The sequence below is a fragment of the Pimephales promelas genome, chromosome 24, assembly GCF_988280905.1.
Source record: "Pimephales promelas chromosome 24, fPimPro1.hap1.1, whole genome shotgun sequence".
In the NCBI taxonomy this organism is placed as follows: Eukaryota; Metazoa; Chordata; class Actinopteri; order Cypriniformes; family Leuciscidae; genus Pimephales; species Pimephales promelas.
Genome location: NC_142792.1, coordinates 9,142,221 through 9,160,179, shown reverse-complemented (window position 1 = coordinate 9,160,179; position 17,959 = coordinate 9,142,221). Strand labels below are relative to the sequence as shown.

Below are 17,959 nucleotides of genomic sequence, written 5' to 3'. Positions count from 1 at the left end.
GGGAAATAACAGGTGAGATGTGTCTTGATTGAAGGTGCTGTCAAAGCTGACCATCTGATTTCCATTCCTTGCACCGACCACACCCAACTCACGAGAACAATGAACAAAGCCTGGGATGGTCTTCAAAAAAATCAAACAAACATATTTCTTTTTTCTTTCTTTTTTTTCCATCTCGTCCATATTAAGACAATTGTGATGTGTCAAAGATCTCTCTCTCTCTCAGCCTGGTCCATAAGATGTCCCTCCCCCATCCCATGACTGATGTCTTCATCACCTTTCATGACCCGAGTAATGGATGGGGTGATTACAAAAGCATGTACCCTGCCCCCCAATAGAAAATTGATGAAAAATATCCTGCTTTCCTCTAGAGTCGCTCTTAGTGTGCGTGCATCATGAGCTGTTGGCCTGCATTGGTACAACTGTAAAATATGAGCTTAATAAAATAGACATTGGAGCACTGGGGTTCCGTTCTGTCACACATCATATCTTGATTCATTGATAAGTCAGTGCTGTGAAATTGTGGGAGCCAGTTGCTCATCCCGCAGGGGCAACCTTGCCTTTCGTGATAGGGAATGCCACAAAATATAATTTGTGCTTGGTTTTAAACTTAGCTTGTTTCCTGGTTTCCATTGAATTATGAAAACATTATTTCGGAACTTTTAAATGTTTTCAACATTTCTGAAACACTTCCGTTCTAAAAACATTCAGTTTCACATTCTCATCCCAAAGCGTCATCTAACTGACGCCTTGGGAAGCATTTTGACCATGCTACAATATCTGACGCTTTAGGCACCCTTTAGCCCCAGTCAGATCGCGTCAAGTAACAAGCGTCAGATATTGAAGCATGGTCAAAATTGTCAGTTAGATGGCACCTTTGGGATGAGAATGTGTTGTTTATTTCGATTTTTAACACATTTTGTTGACTAATGCACCTGCATGTTGCAAAGTTACTCATATAGAACATCTTTTGGGGGAACAAGACAAAAAAGTGTTAGCAGATATTAAGCAGATAGTGAGTGTACTAATACTATAAAGAGAGTTAGTGGACAAGTAGTTGCAAAGTTACTTATGGTCAACACCAGATTGCTTAAAAGTTACCAAACACCCTTAAAACTTAAAAAAAATGGATGTTTAGAATGTTCATAGTATAATTTTCTCTAATTGGGCAGTCATTTTTGAAATCTCACGGCTTTGAGGAAAGCTCATAAATTAACAAAAAATGTGTTCTGTGCATGATTCAAAGATGAAAGTATACAGAAGTCTTAACTTGAAAATGATTTCATAATCAAGAAGCACTCATAGTCATTACACCCTACTGTATGTAAACACACTTTGGCTGATCAACATGTCTCAGAGAGACTATAATTGCCTTGTTATGGTACAAAATGCATCAAATCACATTGTGAAATGAAACACTTGATTACAAATTCAAGTTCATGAACCTCCTCCATAAATGTAGCACTGGATGTCGTGCAGCGACCATAAATCTCCTACTCTGCTGAAGGTCATGAAATTTTTAGCACCAAAAGTTGGTGATGTCCATCTGGATATGAGCAATAAAGCAGCCGTGCGGTGCCAAAGCCACTATACCAGGAGCCCAGTGACGGATGAAGGCAAGAACGCTTTCAGTGGCCTCAAAATGAGAAAGCATTCATCCATTTCTTGACTAATGGCTGTGAATTTTCCCGCAGATCTTTCAGACACATGTATAACATCTTCTTTGGGGTGCAATTTGGTTTGGGTTAGAGGATGAATGGTGGGATTTTCCTGTAGTGATGGTTTTCAATAATGACTTTTGAAAAAGAGCCAACAGTTAGATCCATTATACAGTATCTCATATTAAGCCAAGAGTCAGCGTACCGTGTGCATCATTACAGTAGGTGGTTTTATAAGCCTATGCATAATTATGTACACTAATATCATAGTCATGGACAGAAATATCTTTTCAGGCTCTATCTTTTCTGTTCTCTACCTTTCTCTATCTCCCTCCCACGCGCGCACGCACGCACATACACACACATACACGCACACACACACACACACACACACACACACAAACAAAAAAACATAAGCCTGCACATTTTCATTCTCTTTCTCTCTCTCTCTCTAACACACACACACACCCTCAAACAAATGCTTGAGTTATGGCCTCTATATGTATTTTGATATGGCCTTTCAGTTTTGGACAAACACCTGATGGCAGCTTTAGATTGGTCTATTTATTTTCCCATTACAGGAAGGCCAGACAATATTCTTTTGTTCTAGGGATTTTTATATGTGTACTTGCTTGTGAACCTTACTGAGTGTCTGGGTGTGTGTCTCATGACAGCTTGTTAACTTTGTCCTGTTTGTTTTGTGTCGCTGCGTTAAAGGTGTCTTTAAAGAGTATAATGAAGACTCGCGCTCTCTGTTAAGTCTATAACATGAAACATCTGTGGTAAGTGAATCCTGCAATCTGCAACTGCTTTCCTGGATTTACAATTCATAGTCTAAGTATAAAAAAAGCGAGGAGTCTAGAGGAGCTCCAAAAACGTATAGGATAATAGCACCACCTAGTGGTTAAATCAGCTGAATACCAGTTTTCTATTAATACTCTGAGAAGAAAAATGGCACAAAAAGCTGTTATCCTTTTCAAACGTTTCTACATTTAGTAGTGTAGCTACAATTTACATACTATTATGTACACTTTAGAATAGATTTAAGGTATACCAAGATGCACACGGGGCATTGAGGCTGGTTAGTACCTGGATGGGAAACCTTCTGGGAAAGGCCCATGACCCCTCCAAGTCCCTACCAAGGCCCTATCCTGGTTCTTGATCACATTGAAAAAAAAAAAAAAAAAAAAAGTAAAATAGGTTGTCGCTGGAAGAGGTGTTAGTGAGGCCAGCAGGGGGTGCTCATCCTGGGGTATGTGTGGGTCCTAATGCCCCAGTATAGTGATGGGGATGCTATACTGTCACAGAGCACCGTCATTCCAATGAGTTCATGACTCTAAAAATCCCATAAAGTTGCCATGCATTGGCCTCTGTCCATCATCATGGCCTCCTAATCATCCCCATGCATGTATATACACTGACTGGCTTCATCACTCTGTCTCCTGTATAATTGATCCTTGAACATAGTTGTGAAAATCCAGGCTCTTTGCATTTTTTATAGCTTTGAGATGTGACTTTCGCTTGTCCTTTGTGTGCTTTACATAAGCAGATAGACAGAAGCTGCACATATCACAATGAATGTCCCCTGCGGCATGAATCAGGTATTCAGACAATATTACAAAACACATGTTTCATCGGGTCAGAAATAACTAATTGATGTGGGGGGAATGGAAAGTTTCAATTCAGTCTTTCTTGGAATGCTGGATTCATTGATAAAAAGTTGCTTTAAAATGTTTTTAATGTATCAAGAGAAGTCAGTTAGGAACAGATTACTTTTTAGTAATTAGCTAGCAGACAGTTTTGAGTAATAATAGAAATTAATTCTTTAAATAGAATATGTTATTACACAGAACTATCGCAGAGGATCTTGATTAAGGCCTTTGGCACTGGGGTGTGTGGCCCAGTAACCTCTAATTCACAAGGAAGGTTTTGTCTGCTTTGACTATGAATTACCCTACCATTGCATAGTACTACCCCTCCCTGCTGAGTCTGTGGTTCATTTAACGCACACACACGCACACACACACATACACACACACACACACGCACACACGCACACACGCAGTAACAACACTTTAGTCTGGCAGTATATTTATATGTCTGTGGGATGTTCTCAACCCCACCCTGCATTTGAGAAATTCCAGCACTTCCAAGATCAGTCCCAAGTGCACAGAACCTAATGCCAAGCGCCTTGCTTCTCTCAGCATGAACTGAACAGTGCAGGAGATGTCAAGCCCCAAATATGATCATCCTTGCATGAGGGCCCCCCCAAGCTAAGATTTAAAGGGCATATATATATATATATATATATATATATATATATATATATATATATATATATATATATATATATATATATATATATATATATATATATATAAAACCCATGGGGAACAGGTAATATTATAGCAAAACATTTTTCGTATTATTTAGAAAACTGGCTATTATATTATTTGGAAAACTAGCTAAAATAGCCTATATTACGTTTATTTTATTTTTTTACTCTTTTTTTTTGTACTTTTTTCTTTTTCTTTCAGATTTTACACGGGCCCCCTTACCCCCTCTGGGTCCCCGGACCCCAGTTTGAAAAATATAGTGCATACTACAATTGATGTTATGATTCAATTCGATCAATGCTAATTTTAGTAGGCTATTTGATAATTATGTAACCATTATATAACATATGCATTTAAGGGGAATATATATATATATATATATATATATATATATATATTAGGGCAGCAATAGAAAGTTGCTTTTAAGGCAACTTTTGTAATAATTTTTATATTTATAAATATTTATATTTATAAAAATTATATTTATAGAGTTTGCTCCTAAAAAAAAAAAAAAAAAAAAAAAAAAACACACACGGACGCCGCAATGGGCGGGGTCACGTAATGACATCACATGACAGGATTATCAAATTACTGTAGTTCATTCTCCCACTTCCGTGTTCTTTGGTTCTTTCACTACTACCATCATCAACCAACCGGCCGACGCAAGAGAGCGAGAATGTCTCACCAAACCGGCATCCAAGGTAAACACCTTTATGATCGTTTATCGTCGATTCAAATAAGTCGGACGGAGTTTATTACATAGCTATAATGCACGTTTCTTTATTTGGCGATTGTTTGTAAACAGAATAACCTGTTGTGGCCGTTGCTGAGACTGAATTGCCTTGTAGGGCTTTATTGGGAGCTAGCAGTAAACAAACCAGAGACAGACAGTGAATCTGTGTCAAGTGTACTCTGCCTTTTGGTGCTCCGTATGGGCATGCAAATAAACTCCGATTGGTCTTTCACTATCAGTGTGTGTGCAGTCGAACTGAAGTTGGGGAGTGTGCACTTATAAGGAAGACAGCAGGTTTCAAAGGTCCAGCTGTAATAACCGTGTCACCTTTATCCAAAGCTGTTGCCAAGCATTATGCAATGGGCATGTGTTTACATTGATTGGGCTTTTACTGCAGTGGCGTTATGTTACCATGACAACACATTACTATGAATCAATGCAGTTATGCTAATTGTTTAATTAAAGATCACTTTGCATGATAATATTGTGATTTCTGCAAAGAATTTCAAAGAACTTACTCCAAGAATGGACAACAGTCTCCTAAAACTGCCCCTAACAATGCCTCTTCAGATTTCTCGCTTTAGTTCATCAGCCAAATTTCAATTCCGTTATCCAGAGATGGTCAGCTTTGTTTCGGATCAGAATAAATGGATTCATTGTGTCCTGTTCTTTATCGCCCTGTGCTTTCTCTTCTCAGCTACCGGGGAAGTGAAAGAAATCTTTGCAAAGGCTCGGAATGGAGAATATCGGCTCATCAAAGTAGTGATTGAAAATGGTGAGATAACAGTTTTACTTCATTTAAAATATCAAAACAAAGTACAAAAATGTATTGAAACCCCCTTTCACTTGCATTTTTCAATTGACAGAAACATTAAAAAACCTTACAATATTTTAATTTATTTACAAAGTTTTCTGAAAAATAGAATTACATCATTATTCTTTTATTTTCAGCAAAATTTTACATTCACAAATCACTATATTAGTGTGCTGAAGTTTTGTCGCCTGCTGCTTTAAATGCTCAAGCTCTTTAAAGTTGAGTGGATTCTGATTGGCCGTCAATGTTTTATTAAAAAATGTTGTGAAAATGATTCCAATAATATTTTTCCTCTACGCTGTTATCATTATAGTTCTGGTGTGCTATTCTTTTTAATTTAGAAATATGTTTATAACTACCGGTATATCTTCATTGTTGATTATCGGCCCTGGTGTGAACAGGCCTTTACTCAATAGAAAATCTAATTTATTTATTAGAACACAAAACAAGAAACCAACAAAAGGTTTTCTATTTCCTTTATCTGTCCAAATCTGTTTTATATGTTCACTTTGTTTTATTGTTTTTCTTTACCTCACATTCTCTGAGCTGTTGAATAATGCTGTACTTTTTATTTTGCATTTGACTGAAATAAATAGAAGATTTAAATAGAAAAAAATGATGTATGTCCAATCCATGTATGACCAAATGAATCATATCACACTTTCCTTTCCTCAATTCTCTTCCTGTAGAGAAGTTAGTTCTTGGCGGAAGTAAACGGGCTGCCAAGAAATGGGACCAGGAATGGGACAGTTATGTTCTTTCGCTCGTGGAGGACGAAATGCCCTCGTACCTTCTCTACAGGTTGGATTCCACCAACAACCAGGGTTACGAGTGGATCTTTCTAGCCTGGTCTCCGGATCACTCTCCAGTGAGTTTGTTTGCATGATGTCGTCGTCTTTCAGCTGGTATGAGGCCAAAAGAAATCATGAGATGACATCACTCAGTGCATTTTAATCCATCCACTCTATAGTATCCTGGTTTAAAGCTCTTTAAAAAAATATCCCAGTTAAGCTTGTTTTAACCATATTAAAACAGCCTATTTTATAGTACTATGTTGAAATGAATGATCATCAAGGACATTGTACCATTGTTATAACAAAAGAGTATATCTAAAGTGAGTGTGGATATCTATGGAGATCCACTAGTACTGTGATTGTCTACAGAGTGAAAATATTAGTTATGCTCATATAATAGTCTTTGCATCGAAGCAAAATATCTAGATGTCAATCTAGTTTTCACAGTACATATATATATATATATATATATATATATATATATATATATGGTTTTATGGAAAGCATGGGCTGACCTGATACAGGTCTACATATTTGCCATTCTAATTTTTTCCCTCAATGTTAAACAGAGAGAGACTGAAATGGTCAGAGTCTCAATGGCACCCAAATAAGTCTTTCATGCTGATCTAGAGCAAGATTAAATTGCTCAAACTGCTCTTTTACAAAACAACTTCAAGGTTGATCTGGAAACAGAAATAATATTAATATTGTTAATTTGTTACTATTATGATTTTTTTTTGAGTATTCTTATATGTTGTCATTTATTATTTGTTATCTTTATGTATTGCGTTTTATATTGTTGTTATATACATTTGCTTGGTTTTTGATCATGCCTGTTAAAAGTTCTTTTTTACTGATGCATGTTGATGCTGTTAAAATACATTTATCTGATCCTAAAAAAAAAATCCAGAAACCTATTTTGAAAACAATTTTCTTTTCTTTCAGGTCCGACAAAAGATGTTGTATGCTGCTACGAGGGCCACGCTGAAAAAAGAGTTTGGTGGTGGCCACATTAAAGAGGAGATTTTTGGCACAGTGAAGGTATGACATATATCAGCTGCCATTATAATCAAATTCTCTCATGAACGAATCACAGCCGTTGGTTTCCCCACTAACGCGTGCGTCTCTGTCTGGCCAGGATGATATCTCTCTAAACGGCTACAGGAAGTACCTCACCTCGCAGGCGGCGCCTCTGCCTTTGACTGCAGCAGAGGAGGAACTGAGGCAAATCAAACTCAATGAGGTAATGCTGACATCGGCGTAAACACAGCATGGGTGTACACCTTAGTCAGGCCCTGCTGTGGTTTTATTCAAATAATGTGAAAACCGCATCAGTCCAACCGTCCACCTCAGGCCTTTTGTATCCTGAGGCAAAAAAACTGTTTCGATACATTTTGCACAAAATCGTCTCTGTTATCTGAGGCTGCTCTTTTAGAAACCATTAGGCCAGAATGGTTTAGTGCACTACACTGCATTGTGAATTGTTTGCTTAGCAATATGCATGTTGTAGATCTGATATATTTGTATTTATCTTGTAATGCAGTTTGTTGTTTTGATCTATTTACGACATCATGTCAAAGCCTAGTGTATTATTAACATGATTTGTGGAAAAGAGTCTGCTTAAAACATAAATGTAATATTTGACCTCAAACATACGCTGACTAAAAATAGAGAAGCTCAGTCCCATGCACTCGCTCAGTTAAACCAGCTTCTGGAACCAATTTCAAAGGATGGTGCTGGCAGTGCATACAAACCTCCCATAAACCATAAAAGGATATGCTCTGACTCTTAAACGCCTCATTGGGTGTTGCAGAATGACAGGCAGCTTAATGAACCAATCAAAAGGCTCCCTGAACTCCCTCTGAGCAGCAGCTGTGGGAGGAAGATAATACTACACTAATCTACATGTATAAGAGGAGAGGAAAGCAGCTTTGTGATGTTTTATTTTTATTAATTTGTTGAAAGAGAGATTTTATTGAGTAGATGGGTGGATGAAACGCTGGTCCCAATCCTAGATGAAAGGAGGCAGAGAAGCAAAGCAGGAAGTTCAATCAGTGGGTGAAACACAGAATGTGGCTTGCAGCACTGAAATGTGCATTTTTATTGTGTACAGTATGTATATATGAATGCATTTGGTTGAGGCTCAGGCATTCAACAGTAGTCCAATATACTGTATATACCGTTATAAGAAAAAAAAGTAAGTATTTATTTACAGTAAAGTATATATACATGCAAAACAAATATATGTTTGAATGTTATGTTTACTTTGTATATTAAATAATAAGTGTATAGTATGTGCAGTGTTTTAAAGTGCAAAAAGCTCTTTGTAATGCAGTGCAAGAACCGGTAGTAGACATTAGAAGAATAAACTACACCATGAATTGTAGTGTGGTTCCTAACTAATCATTTAACAATCATTGTGACTGCTTTGGTTATTACAGGCCAGTGCATACACGTTGTTAAGGGTATATGTGTGTTTTCAGTTGCAGACAGACGTCCATGTTGACACAAAGCAGCAGACGCTTCAGGGAGTGGCGTTCCCTATGCAGAGAGAAGCTATTCAGGCTCTGGAGCAGTTCAGGGAGAAAAGGATTAACTACGTTCAACTGGTACTTCAGGCCTTTTCCCCTTCCACCACTCCCAGCAGCTCTGTACAATGGCATCTTATCCTTCTTTTTAACCCTTTACTCTATTTGTTGGATATAAAGAAATAATGCCTGTGCATAATGGCCTGAACTTGTTGACAGACTGGTTGGGTTGACTCTTAGCCACATTACCCCAACACTTGACAGAAATACATGCTGTAGAGTAACTATTAAGTGATATTTATTGATCATGTCTATCCCATTAACAGGAAATAGATTTTCCTAAGGAATCCATCAAGTTGTTCAGCACGGCTCCTACGGATCTGAAAGATCTGCCTAAAAGGATCCCAAATGATGCGGCTAGATATCATTTTTTCCTTTACAAACACTCTCATGAAGGAGACTACCTCGAGTCCACAGGTAATCAATTGTTTATAGATAAAAAAAAAAATATGTATAAATACTGTATGTGTGTATATAACATTTTATTTGTCTCTTATGCTTAGTGAGGCTTCATTTATTTGATCAAAAACACAGTAAAAACTGTCATTGTTATAATTGAAAATGTTTCATATTTTAGTATATTTTGAAATGTAATTTGTAAAAGTAATGTAATATATATATATATATATATATATATATATATATATATATATATATATATATATACATACTAGGGCTGTCAAACGATTAATCACGATTAATCGCATCCAAAATAAAAGTTTGTGTTTTCATAATATATGTGGGTGCACTGTGTATAATTATTTTGTGTATATATATATATATATATATATATATATATATATACATACACATGCATGTATATTTAAGAAAAAAATATTATTTATATATAGAATATTCATGTATAATATAAAATATTCTAAATATTTTAATATTCATGAATATTCATAAATATTCTATATATTTACATATACATACATACATAAATATTCTATATATTTATATATAGAATATTTATGTATAATATAAATTTTATATAAATCTATATACAGTATATGCATGAAAATATTTCTTAAATATATACAAGCATGTGTGTGTATTTATATATATATATATATATATATATATATATATATAAAATAATTATACATAGTGCACCCACATATATTATGAAAACACAAACTTTTATTTTGGATGCGATTAATCGCGATTAATCGTTTGACAACCCTAATATATACACACACAAGTTAACTTAAGATGTTTATTTTTTTTATTCTAAATTTGTCATTTTGAATAACTACATTATGATGCATTTTAATTCTGTTTTAATGCTTTTTTGTGTACGTGTGTTTGTTTTTCCAGTGTTCATTTACTCTATGCCTGGTTATAAATGCAGCATCAAAGAGAGAATGCTGTATTCAAGCTGCAAGAACCCTCTTATAGACACAGTGGAGAAAAACTTGGGCATTGAAATTGCAAAAAAGGTATGATATCCTCGCCTAACCATTTTTACTGCCGTGTCGAGTACATTACAGCATAAATGCCTGGAGGCATGGAATCAGACTCAGACTATTTACAATAATGTCAACGTTATAGTTTTCAACCTGTTTCTCTTTTAATTATCCATCCTTTCAGCTGGAAATTGAAAACGGTGACGAACTAACCAGTGATTTCCTGTACGAAGAGGTCCATCCCAAGCAGCATGCGCACAAGCAAGCTTTTGCCAAACCCAAGGGGCCAACCGGAAAGAGGGGGGTCCGCCGAATCACAAGGCCGCCGGGGGACGGTGGAGATGACGATTAAACCTCTTCCTATTCCGAGATTGACAGTGGCACATTCCACTTAGTCTAATGAATCCCCGTCCTGAAGCAAATTTCCATTTTCCATTGACTCATCTAGACCACAGCCCTATAGACTGATCTATGCACAAAGTAAAACACTAAGCCTGTGAAAATACATTTTGTAGCTTGCAATATGATGCGCTATGTCGAAGAACACGGATTGAGGTACACGAGAATGTATTTTACGAAGCTTCACTTGCATTCAAGGATGCCGTCTGTGATGTTCCTGGTAAATAGTTTTAACACTATTATGCTGTTTACTTGCATATTAGCCAAGATTATGATGTAGTGCAATATTGTTGAAATAGATACTCCATTTAGTGCTTGTTTTCCAGAAATAGATATTGATTTTCTTGGAAAATCCCTTTTTGAAGAAAAATTAAGAAAAAAAAAAAAAACACTAAGAGATAGTTTCCCATAAATTAATATCTAATCTAGTCCAGGTATAGCACTTCAATGGTAGCTTTCCAGTAAAACTATATTTTAGCTGAGTTAATATTTGTCCAGGAAATTGGCTTTGGAGATTAGGCAAGATTTATGTTTGGAAAACAAGCCCAGAAAGTTAAACAGTCCACGGCTGTGAATCTTGCTCCAAGTGGTTGTCTGATCAGGAAGGTCAGAAGTTCAGATCTATTGAATGAGGCCATAAGCATTATTTATTAACTTTCCGATGGATTTGGTTGAAATAAGCGTCCAAATAAATCACTTGACAAGCTCATCAGTATTTTGACAGCCACTGAACCTTGTAGCGATAAGGTAGGGATGATTTCAATGAAGGATTTGCCAAGAATAATGTGCTGAAAATGTTCCAATACCTTTTTAAATATGTTTTAATTCTTAAAAATTGGTCTTGTCTTTTTCGTTGTTGTTTTTTTAACGTAGGATTGTTTAATTATAGAGATATGATTATAGTTGAATCAGTCGTAACACAAATCTGAAAAAGCCATTAGCTATTTTTCCTCTAGTGAAGACTAAACCTGCAAAGAAACTATTTTTCTAAGCCTGTACAGCTGTTTGTTCAGATGATGTCGTTGTCTAACATCTTGATCTGAGTGTCCATGGTTTCAGGGGTTTCTGGCCATCCTGTGTGTCTGAATGAATGTTTACATGTCAACTAATGGTTAACCTCCATTTCATGCCATTTGCAACCAAACTAATGTATACAGTGCATGGAGTTCAGTTCGCTTGAGATGCTGTTGAAACCACTCATAAGGGAAGGGACTGTATGTTCCATATCCTCTGGGACGATCCATCTGCTGATTAACAACAACAGGCAAACCACTATTAACATTTCTCCTGTTTATGGGTATTATGAAGTCTGGAACTGAATCATTGTAGAGTCTTAAATGTCTTTTTCTATGCATTGTATAAGAAAGAAGAGAGAGAAAAATAAAAATTTGAAGATATACTTTGGGAGTCATCTATTTCATGATATAGTGCATGTTTATTTTGTTTTAATTTAATTTAAGCTTAATACTTAATGTGTGGTTATTATTATGATTGATTTAATGTGATATTATCCTACACACATTATGTAATCAGTACATTAGATTGCAAAAGGATAGAAAGTGTTTTATTTAAATAAATAAATTTTTTTTTTATTTAAAGGGATACTTATGACAGAAAATGAAAATTCTGTCATCTTTTACTCACCTTCCAAACTTGAATGGATTTCTTTCTTCTGTTGAACACAAAAATGGAAGACAATTGAGGCTAGATGCTTTTAAGTTACTCTCATTGCTCAAAATGTATTCTTTTGAAGATGTATGAAGAAATTCATACAGGTTTGGAACAACTTGAAGATGAGTAAATGACATAATTTTAATTTTTGAGTGAACTGTCCCGTTAAGACGCTTGTAATTCTGCGCTTCTGTGCCTTTAAGAGCGGTACCACGTGTTGCGGAAGTAATCAACTGACAACAATAGCACGCGGGTGAGTGAACGCACTATTTTCGCCTGTATTTTTATTATTTTGACATAACAATTTTAATCGCTCGAGCCCTTGTAACAGTGATACGACCTTTTCTTATGTAATCATTTTATGTAATCAATTTTGTTAAAACGATTAAATCCTCTTTCCATTTCATTATATCATCATATGTTTATACAAGTTGTTATAAATCACTTAGGCTACACAATAAAATGATTCAGTGACTCTATCGCTAAGTGCGTTTTTGTTTAGGATTCAAAAATGGAGAGGGACACTATATCAGACCATGAAGGTTTCTATGGGACTATAAAAAACTCACCGCAAGACTTTGTGGTTATTGAGATAGACACCCATGGACAACTTGTTAACAGCCCTAATGTTCAGGAAGAACACACAAAACGACCTCAACAAAGTCAAGCTAATGAAAGGGATGATAAATTAAAACCATCTAAACCAGATGACACTGACATTTTAAATCAGGATTGCTTTGATCTGAATCTAATCCTGGGTCCAGCTGTGAACGAAGAGCTGGAACATTTCACTAACAAAATGAGAGCAAATCCAAATGAAAGTTGTGACCAAGAAAAGGCAGAACTGTCTTTGGGTACTTATCCTGATAAGCACCTGAGAGCTGTTGTTCACAGAGCAGTACGATACAACTTCCCCTTTCTTCAGACTTTAACCAACCAATCAGAGATTCGGGTCAGAGAGGACCCAGACTTCAAGGAACTCGCCAGTTTAGCCTCCGAAGGAGAAGCCGAGGAGTTCTTCAGGTTCATTGACGCCAAAGTGCCCGGCTCTGTGTTCACCTTCCTGCCCGATGATAGCAAGGAGCACCGAACTTCAGTTCATCATTTTGTTAGCAGGCGATTTGGAAAGCTTGTGGAAACCAAGAGCTTCACCGACCAGCAGAAGACTTCCATTACAGTGAGACTAAGGGAGAGAAGTAAACAAACCAAGAAGAGAACAATAGCAGACTGTCAAGAGGAGGAGGAGGTGGTGACATTATACACAGGTGAGTGGAGAAGACACACTACTTATCATCATTTATAACTGATCCTAAAATGCAAGTCTTCATTTCCCCTCAGCTTTCACGCTGCGGAAGGAGAACTTGGAGACTTTGGAGGCCATCAGCTACATGGCTGCAGTACTCGGAGTGCTTCCTTCCGATTTTACCTACGCGGGAATCAAAGACAAGCGAGCCATCACCTACCAGGCCATGGTGGTCAAAAAGATCTCTCCAGAGAGGTAAACAGCTGGTTGGTCAATTAGCACAGTCTTTTCCCATTGGTTTCTCTATTTTCTTGAGTATTGAGTAAAAAATATTTTTGGGAATGTCTTGTTGACCATGTTCCACTCTATAGTGGTTTTCAAACTCTGGGGATACCCAGGATAGGGTATCTGCAGATAATTGGAAAGAATACAAACTTTTAGGGCTGTCAAAGTTAATGTTTACATGTCAATGGAACGTGTAGCAGTGATTTTAAAACTAGTCATAAATCATGAAAAAAATTGTATTCTCTCTAACCTTAACAAGAAGAAAAAATATTGTAAAATTAAATGCATTTTATAAGAAAATTACAATATTTGGAAATACTGTTAACTTTGGCGTCGTCTGCCATTTTTTGGGGGTTCTGCAATTATGCAGAACCCACAATGAACTACAATATTTTTTTAATCATAAATTATATATATATATATATGCCCCCCAGATATATTTTGGTTTACTACACTAACAGTATAAATAACATTTACTTGTAAACAATTCTTTTAATTTAATTTATTTCAATTATTTTAATTTAGCTGTCTTTATAATTTCACATAATTTTTCCCACACAGTTTAAATGTTTTTATGCATGGAATGAGATTCTTGGCATTAAAATGTAAGGGTCCTTGTCCTCAAAAACTTCACTCCATTTGTAGATAAATATAAAAAAAAAAATGTATTGGCAGGTTGCTGGACAAAGTCTCAGAGTTCGAGCGGAGAGGAATGCAGATCTCTCATGTCCGTCCTGTGTCTGAACCCCTTAAGCTGGGCAGACTCCAGGGAAATCACTTTGATCTTGTCATAAGAGACCTGAAGCCTCATGGGAAACATGGACTTGCAGAGCTGCATCAGCTTGTGAAAGAGGCCGTGGAAAATGTGAAGGTAATTATGTGCATGTTCACCAGCATTTAATAAATCATTGAAATGGACAAACACAAGTTAAAAAATTTTGTTTTTACAGATCAGAGGCTTTGTGAATAATTACGGTCCCCAGAGGTTTGGAAGTGGATCGTGTGTCCAAGCAGACCAAATAGGACTTGCGCTCTTGAAGGAGAATATAGTACTACGTCATGCCATTTATTTCCATTTAATGTCTATATTTGGTGCACCGTATTTTGTTTGAAAGTGCTAAAACAGTTGGTGTTTTGAGCAGGAGGCTTCTGTTAAGCTGTTCTTCACCCCAGAGGATGGCGATGACCTCCAGAACAAGGCAAAACGTCATTTCCTTCTCACAGGTCTGTGCTGGGATTTCTCTGACAGCTGAAGCTTGTGATAGTTCACCCCAAAATTTCAATTTGGTCATTATTTGCTGATCCGTTTCATTCCAAACCCTTTTGACTATGTTTCTTTGCATACTAGTCTTTCTATAGAAAAATAGTAAACATTGTTGCTTCATAGATTTCAGTGCCTGTGCACCCAAGAACAACAAGCCATTTCCTTACATCTCTTTCTTCAGGGAATGCCAAGGAGAGCTTGACACTTATGCCAGCTTACAAAGCTAGAGAGCGGCTTATGCTCCGTGCACTCCACCGGTACGGCAGCAGGCAGGAGGGTTGCATACGTGGCTGGCTCAGTTTACCCCACAGCATGAGGGTCTTTTACCTCCACTCTTACTGTAGCAGAGTGTGGAACGAAGCAGCCAAATACCGGCTCCAAAAACTGGGCTTAAAGACTGTCCATGGAGATCTGGTTTGGGCTAGATGTGAAACGGGACACAAAAGCACCACAGAGGAACTGAACGCTCCACAGGTTAGGAAATGTGTATATATAATATATAGTTCTTTAACCATAAATGTTTTTTTAAATATACTGTGTATATATATATATGAAAATATTAATTTATGGTCATATCACTTGTAGTAATTGTTTGATTTCTGTGTTGTAGGTCCATGTTGTGACCTCTGAGGAGGAGAAGGATGAAGTTTTCTCATTAGACCAGGTACTATGTTCAAATGCCTCCTTTTCTCTTGCTGTCTGCTAACCCTTACCCATCAGTTTCTATTTTTTCTGCTGGTTTTCTTCTAGGTGATTCTTCCGATGCCAGGGAATAGTGTCAAGTACCCAGAAAACCTGCTGGGCCAATGGTATCAGAACAGATTGGCTCAGGATGGCTTGGGGTCATGCCGTTTTAGAGTGACTCCTCTTAAACTCAACGTCCCGGGGTGTTATCGCCCCCTGCTCGCAAAGCCACAGAACATCACATACAGCTTGCGGACTGCGGAGCAGCCAAGTCTGTCTCTAACCTTTGACCTGGATGCATCCTGCTACGCTACTGTGTGTCTCAGAGAGATTATGAAGCTTAATATTTCATAGTTCGTAAGATGTTTACAGTCTAAATAATGTGGATCTTTGGTAATGTTGAATATGACGGGCTGGTGAGAAATATTTTGGACTTCTTGTCATAAAGCATTTGTGCTCTCAGATGGATTAACCACTTACAAGAAAAGAAGAGGAACATCAGGATAACAACCCAATCCATAACTATGGTGTCTGAAAGTCCAGGTATTAACAGAAAATATTTTCTTTCATTAAAACCAACAGATATACATTGATTCAAAGTATACCTGTGGTCTGTATGTCATGTGCATTAGGGATTTTAAAGGATGTTCTGTGCCAATGTAATAAAGTATTCTTGTGAGTGTATAATATGCCATTGAAAATACATACGGGTAAGGGGTTCTAATGTCGGTCGCCATGTTGCCCCTCTATCTTGAAAGTACATTAGCCAAAGAGGTACACACCCGTTGATTCAAGCTTTGCCTTTTGTTTGAGTTAACACTCATGGACGAGGTCGAACTGGAAGCCATGTTAATCTTGGACTACATTGGCCACCGTAGGAGTTAAAATGAAATCAGAATTGACAGGAACAGAAACTAATATTCTCTGGATGGTCATATACATTTTCACCGCTAGATGCGGGTAAAAATCACACAGTGAGTGTAGCTTTAACATTTTCATTCTAACAAGTCTCTCACATTGACAAACAGATGATCATCAGCTCCCTCTTGTGGTCAGTAAGTGTATCTGCTTTAATAATTAAAACTACAAAACTGAGGTGGCGAGTCGCAGGTGAGAGGACTAAAACTTAAATGTTTTACATCAAATCTATTATTTTGTAAATAATAATGCCTGTAAATGTAAATAATACACTGCCTTTTAAGTCCTGAGTTTGAATGCTTTAGCTAGACTGAAAATCAGACAACTCAGCAACATCTGTGGCTCAGGCCCCGTCCACACTACTGCGTTTTCGTTTAAAAACGGAGACCTTTTGCTACGTTTGCACCTCCCGTCCACACTAAAACGGGAAAAACGAAGACCTAAAACGGAGAAGTTTAGAAACGCTGCAGCTGCGTTTTGCGTTTTGAATCTCCGGAGGGTGTTTTAGTGTGGACGAGACAAAACGGAGGAGTTTACAAACGATGACGCAGAGGCTCACGCTCGGCTCTATGATTGGGTGTCATCAGTCATGACGTATCTTTCCCTGATTCGCCAACCACTTACACCGGCGCGCGCATGCCCAGTGTTGGTGAATGGTCACGTGATCCACGTTTTCAGTCGTTTTAGTGTGGACGGAGATAAATTCTAATACGCAGGTAAAACGCTAGTGTGGACGGAGATCGTTTTCGTTTTAATTCTCCGTTTTTAAACGAAAACGCAGTATTGTGGACAGGGCCTCAGTGGCTAATTGCTTGCCTTATAATGCATGGTGGTCTGTGTTTAAATCCCACAATTACTGAAGCTATTCATCACAGAAAACAAACCCTTGAAAAAAAAAACCAAACAGCTTCTCAGACTCAGTGGCTCAGGAGATAAAGCGCTGAGTCTGGAGTTCAAATTTCACTTTTGCTCATGATAAACTGTGTATCAAATCACTAAAATCCCCAAATCACTACTTGAAGGACATGATGCTGCAGTGGTTAAACACGTCACTTGCAGATAAAGTGGAAATAGAGACAAGGGTTCAAACCTCTCATTTATAACACAAAGGTCTCAATAAAACACGTCAAAAACATTCCTGCCCTTGAGAGACTCAGTGGCTCAAG

General features: G+C 37.2%; 2 protein-coding genes across 2 annotated transcripts; both read left to right on the top strand.

Moving 5' to 3' along the window:
• The first annotated feature begins 4,573 nt into the window (after window positions 1-4,573).
• Window positions 4,574-12,128, top strand: twf1b (twinfilin actin-binding protein 1b). The gene is made up of 9 exons (XM_039668112.2): window positions 4,574-4,692; window positions 5,422-5,499; window positions 6,228-6,406; window positions 7,278-7,373; window positions 7,471-7,575; window positions 8,816-8,941; window positions 9,187-9,337; window positions 10,241-10,362; window positions 10,514-12,128. The coding sequence occupies exons 1-9, from the start codon at window positions 4,668-4,670 to the stop codon at window positions 10,679-10,681; spliced, it is 1,050 nt and encodes a 349-aa protein (XP_039524046.1). The 5' UTR covers window positions 4,574-4,667; the 3' UTR covers window positions 10,682-12,128.
• A 136-nt stretch (window positions 12,129-12,264) lies between these two features.
• Window positions 12,265-16,468, top strand: pus7l (pseudouridine synthase 7 like). The gene is made up of 9 exons (XM_039668111.2): window positions 12,265-12,652; window positions 12,902-13,664; window positions 13,738-13,897; window positions 14,603-14,798; window positions 14,878-14,976; window positions 15,070-15,151; window positions 15,373-15,665; window positions 15,802-15,855; window positions 15,942-16,468. Exons 2-9 carry the CDS (start codon window positions 12,911-12,913, stop codon window positions 16,227-16,229), a joined length of 1,926 nt encoding a protein of 641 aa, XP_039524045.2. The 5' UTR covers window positions 12,265-12,652; window positions 12,902-12,910; the 3' UTR covers window positions 16,230-16,468.
• Window positions 16,469-17,959: the final 1,491 nt, after the last annotated feature.